Below are 7809 nucleotides of genomic sequence, written 5' to 3'. Positions count from 1 at the left end.
GAAAAAATCATTAAAAAAAAATAATCAATTTTACAAAATTAAATATTAAAAAAAGATATATTTTTTTTTATTAGGGAACTCATGGTCTTTCGAACAAATTATTAAGGGATCCCGAAATTAAATTATAATAAAAATCCCTGTAAAGTGTAAATTGCTGAAAATACAGATTGGTGCAACTCCTATCATCCATGGATGATGGAATCATGGAACATCCTGGACCAAGTTGTTGGTTGTTTGTTAGGGTATGAATCTGCAAATGAAATAAAATTACTAATTCGTAGCTGCTTCGATGAATCTAGCTTTAAAGTTTATGCATTAACGTAATTCATATCCATAATCACATATCAAATTAATCAAATCCCCATAAAGAGTGGAACAGAATATGGTCATTGCGCATGGCACCCTCCAAATTACAATGTGCATATGGCGTACGTTAGCAACTTAAACATCATTCTCCCTTTACGTGCGCAAGGTGCGCGTTTCTTTGCTTTCATATCAATCAACTATATTCTTAAGCTCACTTTCCTTTCAGGATTCGGAGCCACTTCGCACTTTCATCTACCTCCTTGGTACGTTCCGTTTCCATTTCTTATTTTTTTATATTTTTTATATATAATTTTTTGTTTTCGTTTTTCTTTATTGTTTATTAGATTGTTAATTCCTTGTCTTCTAGTTGCCAATTTGTTGTTTTGTTTCTATTTTTTGAAGCATGATTTGAATTGGTGCGACTTTAGAAGAACGAACGAGAAACAGTTGTTGGATGAATAGGTTGATTGATTCATTGGTCAAGCAATAGCATTACTAGTTAAAATAAATGGTTATGGTTATGCCTTTCTGGTGGAATTAAGAGATGATTTGAATTCTGATCAATAAATACACTATGCAGTATCAACAGAGATAATGTAGTTTGATATGCCGGAATCTAACTTAAAAAGTATACACCTAACCTAATCTAATGTACTATTATCTAAGCTGGAGCCTTGAAGTTCTGTTTATTCTTGTGCTTTCGCCAATAAATTCTGTTTGATAGTTCTCTAAGATAGTTAATTGCTCAATCTTTCTTTGATTTTAGAATATCCGATTGTGCTATATTTAAAACTAACACCTTTCCCTTCAGTTTGAGGATTGCAGCATTGATTTGTAAATAATCAGTGGGGTTGCTGTTGGTTGTCGAACCCATGGTTGAAATCAAAAGCTTTTCAAACAGCATGTTTTGTGTAGAAGTTTGCTCATATAAGAGTGGTTTTCAAGTAAAGGTCTATTGTAAATTCGCTACATTAGCTTCATGAAGAGCTGAGAAAATGAGTTACATGAAAGACCAACCACGTTCCTCAGTAAAACATCAAAAATCAGAAAGCAATAGCACCTATAATACTGGAGAATCCAACCCTGGAAATAACCTTTGGACAGATGGGCTTATTTGTGCTTTCGAATTTGTTCAAGGACGAAAAAAACCAATTAAACATAGGTCCCCATTGAAGATCTCAGACAAACTAAATTTGGATGTTCATCAGTGCAAGAGGTCCAGCTCTTCAGAAGGTTTAACACATGCTGCTTCTGGCAGGCCAGATAAAGATAATCTCTCACATCATTCATCTGTAAATTCCTTGAGGGACAGTTCGCTTGGTGCCTCCGATGATGACAAAGAGAGCCAGGTTTCTCAGGGTGGCCAATTTAATGCTGCAGGAAAATACGAGGGTGGTCATTGGGTACCAATTGGATGGAAAAGAATTCTGCAACTTATTCAAACAGTTCAGGTTGATGCAGACTGGGGTTATCATCAAATTGAAATCGAGGATCAAGAAGATGAAGTAACTGTAGCAGATTTGGCAGCTCCTTATTGGGAGTACCCAGCTGGGCCTATATGGTGGTGCCATGTTTGTGCAGGTCATCCCAATGTTGAGGCTTGGCTCATTAATGCTAAATGGCTACACCCTGCTGTTAGTTTAGCTTTGAGAGATGAAAGTAAACTAATAAGTGAGAAGATGAAACACCTTTTCTATGAGGTACGATGCATTTTCAGCATTCATAGCTGCTAGCAGTAATGGTGTAATTACTGGTAACCTTCTCTTGAATTACATGCACTATTATACCAAGGGCATACGAGGTTGTGTATATACAAAATGTTCAAAATGTGCCATTGACTGAACAAATAGGATGTGATTTTAGTATCCTTTTGTGAAAATCTACATGTTGTTGAGATATATCTATATATTACTACTGTATACAAAAATAAAGCATGACTAGAAAAGTTCTACAACTGAAAACAAGTATTTGGTATATGAAAGTTGCATGACATGATCTTCAAAAAGGTTACTTTTCTTCCCAAAAAGTAAGTCGTTTCCTTTTGCATATAGTTCAATATGATTTGAAATGAAATCTTATATCTTGAATTTCTTTACTTTACATTATGTTAGAGATTAACCGAGGTAGAGAGTAAATCAGGAACCCTTTCATCGTATATAATATAACATTTACAGCAAATTGACAAAATGCATGTTTCTCTCTAAAATTAAGTCCTGGACTAGCGTTTAACTCAATGTTTGATTAGAATTTACTCTTCTCTATAGGTCCCAGTCAGAGTTGCAGGAGGGCTTTTATTTGAGCTATTGGGCCAATCGGCAGGTGATCCTTTTAATGAAGAAGATGACATTCCAGTTGTCGTTAGATCTTGGCAAGCACAAAAGTTCCTATTAACTGCAATGCATATAAAAGGATCAGTGTCCCGGATAAACGTTCTCGGTATCACAGAAGTTCAGGTTATTCTTGCTAGAATTTTCCTTCACTGTGCTTCTCTCCCATGTTAATAACATTTCTTATTTAATCAAAGGGATAAATTACTGGTTCATTGTATGCATTATTTTGGAAATATGTAATTCACTCAGTGCTGCACTTTGGTTAGGAGCTTCTTTCTGCTGGAGGATATAACATGCCAAGAACAGCGCATGACATTATAGCACATCTTGCATGCCGTCTTTCTCGGTGGGATGATAGGTAACAGAACTTTCTTTGAATTATTATTTTATTTTATTTTTATATTTGTTGCAGAACATAATTGATTTGCACATATGAAGCAATACTGTGTTGGTGTCATGCATTCTATCTTTCTAGCCTTTACTATGAGATCTTCAACATAAGTTTTCCTCATTTACTTTAAATATTAAACCTATGCCATCATAACTTAGTAAAAGAACAGATAAAGTAGTCCATGTTTAGCATCTAATCAGTAAAGCCATCCTTGTTCACCTTTCTCTTTTGTATATAGTTTCTTTGTCTCAATGTTTAACTTGTGAACTTCTGCTTATGTGGGCATAATCTAATGCAGTTATTTTTCTATTACTGCATTTTATATAATCTTCAACTCATGTAATTCTGTTTAACTTTTCTTGTTTAGTTTTTCAGGTTATTCCGTAAATCTATATTTGGGGCAGCAGATGAGATTGAACTGAAGTTTATGAACAAGTACTAATACTAAAAGTTTGTTTCAGTTCCACAACTTGTCTTTACACTAAGTTGTTTATTTTATTTTTTATTTTTTATTTTTTTATTTTTTCCTTTGGCTAGGAGAAACTATGAAGATTTAAATCTTTTTAGCGTAATTTTAAATCAAGAAATCAGAAGGTTATCAAGACAGGTATGCCGATTCTCACTTAGCCTAGTTACGTCATTAGAGGACTCAAATGATTTTATGATTTGACAGTTATAGTCTGAAGAACCCTCTGACTACTGTGTTCCATGCAGGTTATCAGAGTGAAGTGGTCACTCCATGCAAGAGATGAGATTGTCTTTGAGCTTCTCCAACATTTGAAAGGAAACACAGCGAAAAGCTTATTAGAAGAAATTAAAAAGAGTACAAGGGAAATGATTGAGGAGCAAGAAGCAGTCCGTGGACGCTTGTTTACCATTCAAGATGTTATGCAGAGCAATGTGCGAGCTTGGCTGCAGGTACCAACACCTCTGAGCTTTCATTTAGGATGCTTCTAACTCTCAAGCACTGCCTAGTAACATTTTTGCACAATTTTCCACATCTTTGATATGATGATTTTTTTAATCCTCATATCTATCCAGGATAGAAGCCTTCGGGTGACCCATAATTTAGCTGTATTTGGTGGTGTCGGTGTTGTCCTTACCATCGTTACAGGGTTATTTGGGATCAATGTTGATGGAATGCCTGGGGGAGAAAACACGCCATATGCATTTGGTGTCTTCGCGGCCGTCCTTATCCTTTTAACAGCGGTGCTGATTGCGGCTGGCTTGGCGTACCTTGGCCTGAAGAAACCTATTAATGAGGGCCAGGTTGAGGTTAGGATGCTTGAGCTTCAAACATTAGTGAAGATGTTTCAACACGAAGCAGAGACTCATGCGCAAGTCCGGGGAAACAGAAATGTGTCCCGGAATAACTTGCCTCCTACTTCCAGCGAAGGTTTACATATTGATCCGGACTCTCTTCTCATACGATAGAAGATAATATGATTGCTCAAGCATGTTTTGACATTACAACAATTTAGACTTTGGAGGCGACAAGTTTTTCCAAGTCTGAAGTTGAAAAGGCATGAGTTGAAAAAGCAGTTCTTGAGCTCTAATCAGAAACTATGGCAGGATGAGAAATATGTGATTAGTTGATGACTATTTAAGGAAATACTGTCACTGTCACTGCCACATTATTCTCAAAAGGTTGAGATTCTTCCAAGAGTATAATACTATTCATAAAAACCAGATAAATAAAATTTCCATATAGATCAATTTTTTATCTTTCTGGAGAACAATGATTATCTTTTTTGTTGTTGTTTTCTTTCATTGAAGATGTAGTTAAGCGGATATGTAGAAAGTTTCTGTTATCAAACAGTGAAGGGAAGTGAAAAATACGATACTAGTGAAAATTTATACTTTCCAATTAGTCAAATAAAAATGACCCATAGCAAATTAGCATTTTTGCACTTGTTATTAGCACGTTAAAAAATATAGTTTTACTATGTCATTATTGTCATCGTAAGATCTAACTTAAACGCCAAACTTTTTTATCTAGCAACTTTTTATGTTTGGGAAAAAAAAGGGATAAAAATGTTTATAGATTGTTACTTCTTTGTCGATAATGCTACTCATCAATTATATTTTATTTTCAAATTATCCTTATTATGAAAATTTTATTCAATCACTATGGGAATAAAAAATAATTAGAATGAAGAGTAAATTAGAAAAACTACATACATAAAGTATATCTATAAAACTTTTTACTACCAAATATAACCAACTCTAATGAGTTAGAACTAGTATAAACTACAAAATTCATTTAAACGAGATATTCACAAAAATATGCCAACAAGAAGAACTTGTTCCAGCAAGTAGAGCTGGTTATATGAAATGTCCTTTCATAGATGTAATGGGTAGGTAAATAAACAAATGTCACATGAATATAAGTGTTTAAAAAGAAGAAGAAAAAAAAAATAGAACTATATTCTCATGCAAAAGTAACTTTTCACAGCTGAAGCGTCATCATCATCCAGGTTCAGAATACAATAACAAGTGAGATTCTTATAAACGTTTCTAAGAGACCAACAGACATGTTTCCTCCATTGCGAAAAACCATATGGATCATTTAAGTAGGGATCTTGTAAAATGCTCCCTTGCTGTGGCAAATGCTTGAGTTAGTGTCTGCAACAGAATGAATATCAGTTAAATAAAGATTGAATTTCATTTCAATGATCAATATTCTATTCTGGTAGTAAAATGAAATGTGAATGGTACCTGTTCAGACAGAGGAGCAGCAGAATCTATACTATTACTTGCAACTTTCCCAGCAATAACATTTGGATCAGTCTCAAGAATGATGCTGCACAAGTCATTAACACAACAATTGAGTGAATCATATTTAGCACTTAAATCTAGTGGTATATAAAATTAATATAAGCTCAATACATGAGTACATGACAAACTATTAGTGTATAGAATTGAAAAGTATCATGACAAACTATGCAAGTTCCAAATTGTGGTATTTATGTTCCTTCCTAGCAGGATAACACTTGAAATATGGTTTTCGAATTTATGACTAAAGGAATCACCATTGCAATTATTAACTGCATATGAGAATTTTACTCTCTGGTATCATATGGCACTTTTAGTCTGTAGTTTGGAAGGGAAATCTTAACAACAAACAATCGAAAAGATATAACTATCATGGAAAACGCAAGCCTACCCGCCATCCACAATTTCATCAATGCACAATAGGATGAGATCCAAGTTTTCAAGTGCTTCCCTCTTGTCCACATTGCCTCTGAAGGAGAAAAGGAGGAAACCCAGTAAAATCAAGGACTGGTATGCAAATAATGATAATCTCTAGTGCCGTTAGGCGTGTATGTACATGATAGATTACTATTTAAGTATAAGAAAGCAACCTGAGCAGAGTGCCAACGGAATCAAAAAAAGCTGTAAGGACTGTGGCTAAGATAAGCTCATTTTCGTCATCTCCTCCAGTAACAAAGAAGTGAAGGTCTTGAACAAATTTGTAAACAACAATGTAATTCTCGAACATTGCTATCTCAGCTGTCAAATGGGAAAACCAATAATGAAAACAAAAGTGAGTTCAATACATCTAGAAAATGATGTCACATACAGAGTAGCAATTAGAAATCCGTTTCGAATCACAGGAAGATTTTAACAAAACATGAAAGGTTATTGATCCTAGAATATGGTATATGACAAAATCATTTGTGATACCCCAGAACATTAAAGAAATGCCGCGATTCTTGTGAAGGAATCAATCACTCACCCTCAGTGCGAGCATTGGTCTTCTGAGTCTTGGTGAATACAACTCTCTCGAAAGCTTCCTTTGCAGCATTTGTTGGCCAGTCATCTGAGAAATATTTGACCGCTACACGCTTCCCATCGGAATCCAGAAGAAGGATGTTCTTCACAGAAGGGCAGGCCTCCTAACAAAGAGCACACATTACAGAACCAGAATTCAGAACTTCCCTTACAGAAGAAAATAACCATCTCAAATTTTACAGCATTCATAGTTGTTTTTGTTTTCTTTATAATCAGAACCTAGAACTTTGCTTTCAAGGAGCCGAAAACACCTGATCCAAACTATAAATTAAATCTATGTTTTTTTTTTCTTTTGGAGACCAAATTGACAAGGTTCTTGAGTCTAAGATAAATCGTATAATCTTTCATGCTTTGATAACATCATGGAGCAGAAGCACGATGAACATCACTTACAATGCAAGCAATAAAACTTCCCAAAAAATGAAAAAAAAAAAATATGCAGCTAATAGAACGAAATCAAAATTAAAACACCCCCATCCCCGTTCTCCCCATACACACACACAGCAAGAACACCAACATAAAAAACGATTTCTCGCGGATTGTAAGATGAAAAATGAATCTAATTGTAGGTGAAATTAGATGTGTGTAATTGTGATCAGAATGTGAAGCGAGACAGAGAACAATGGAAGCAAATGGAATTCATGCAAAATGCAAGCGATGAGATCTGAATTGCTACCAAGGGGAAAAAAACTGAAATTAAACTGAATTGAAATCGAATTGAGTTGAGAGGGAGAGAGATTACAGAGTAAGGAGCAGACATGGTTGAATGGTAGGTGAAGAGAGAGAGAGAGAGAGAGAAGAAAAGACGGAGCTTTGTATTCTTCGTTGAGGTGTGTTAGTGTCAACTGTAGTTTCCTCTCGTTCTTCTCAGCTTCCTTCGTTTCTTTCAAGTTTCAACTTTTTCTAACACTCCAATAGTAATATATTGTAATAATACTAATTAATTGTGCCAAAATAAATAAAATTAAAAAATGAAAATTTTGCAAG

The 7809-nt window shown here is 34.8% G+C and overlaps 2 protein-coding genes across 7 annotated transcripts; one reads left to right on the top strand and one right to left on the bottom strand.

Moving 5' to 3' along the window:
- On the top strand, positions 170-4929 carry LOC107638787. 6 transcript variants are annotated; one of them, XM_021120682.1, is made up of 10 exons: positions 258-428; positions 533-569; positions 709-768; positions 1118-2006; positions 2571-2759; positions 2903-2994; positions 3403-3462; positions 3565-3634; positions 3742-3945; positions 4069-4929. In XM_021120682.1, the coding sequence occupies exons 4-10, from the start codon at positions 1302-1304 to the stop codon at positions 4459-4461; spliced, it is 1713 nt and encodes a 570-aa protein (XP_020976341.1). In that variant the 5' UTR covers positions 258-428; positions 533-569; positions 709-768; positions 1118-1301; the 3' UTR covers positions 4462-4929. The 6 variants fall into 6 exon arrangements, with proteins under 6 accessions (XP_020976338.1, XP_020976343.1, XP_020976342.1 ...); XM_021120679.1 differs by lacking the exons at positions 258-428; positions 709-768 and adding an exon at positions 170-242; XM_021120678.1 differs by lacking the exon at positions 709-768.
- Positions 5315-7736, bottom strand: LOC107638786 (coatomer subunit zeta-2). Its single transcript, XM_016342174.2, has 6 exons — positions 7565-7736; positions 6767-6926; positions 6393-6540; positions 6194-6271; positions 5746-5830; positions 5315-5652 (listed from the first exon to the last, which is right to left on the bottom strand). The coding sequence occupies exons 1-6, from the start codon at positions 7580-7582 to the stop codon at positions 5593-5595; spliced, it is 549 nt and encodes a 182-aa protein (XP_016197660.1). The 5' UTR covers positions 7583-7736; the 3' UTR covers positions 5315-5592.

The sequence above is a fragment of the Arachis ipaensis genome, chromosome B04 (assembly GCF_000816755.2).
Source record: "Arachis ipaensis cultivar K30076 chromosome B04, Araip1.1, whole genome shotgun sequence".
Taxonomy (NCBI): Eukaryota; Viridiplantae; Streptophyta; class Magnoliopsida; order Fabales; family Fabaceae; genus Arachis; species Arachis ipaensis.
This window is presented reverse-complemented; position numbering and strand designations above follow the sequence as displayed.

Excerpts from the sequence above, each read along its gene's own strand:
- LOC107638786 (XM_016342174.2), bottom strand. Across the intron at positions 6,541-6,766 it reads GACCAATGCTCGCACTGAGG|CTGAGATAGCAATGTTCGAG; the intron begins GTGAGTGATTGA and ends CCCATTTGACAG. Across the intron at positions 5,831-6,193 it reads GATGAAATTGTGGATGGCGG|CATCATTCTTGAGACTGATC; the intron begins GTAGGCTTGCGT and ends TGACTTGTGCAG.
- LOC107638787 (XM_021120679.1), top strand. The coding sequence starts at position 1,302 with ATGAGTTACATGAAAGACCAACCACGTTCCTCAGTAAAACATCAAAAA. Across the intron at positions 2,760-2,902 it reads TCGGTATCACAGAAGTTCAG|GAGCTTCTTTCTGCTGGAGG; the intron begins GTTATTCTTGCT and ends CACTTTGGTTAG. Across the intron at positions 2,995-3,402 it reads CTTTCTCGGTGGGATGATAG|GTTATTCCGTAAATCTATAT; the intron begins GTAACAGAACTT and ends TTAGTTTTTCAG.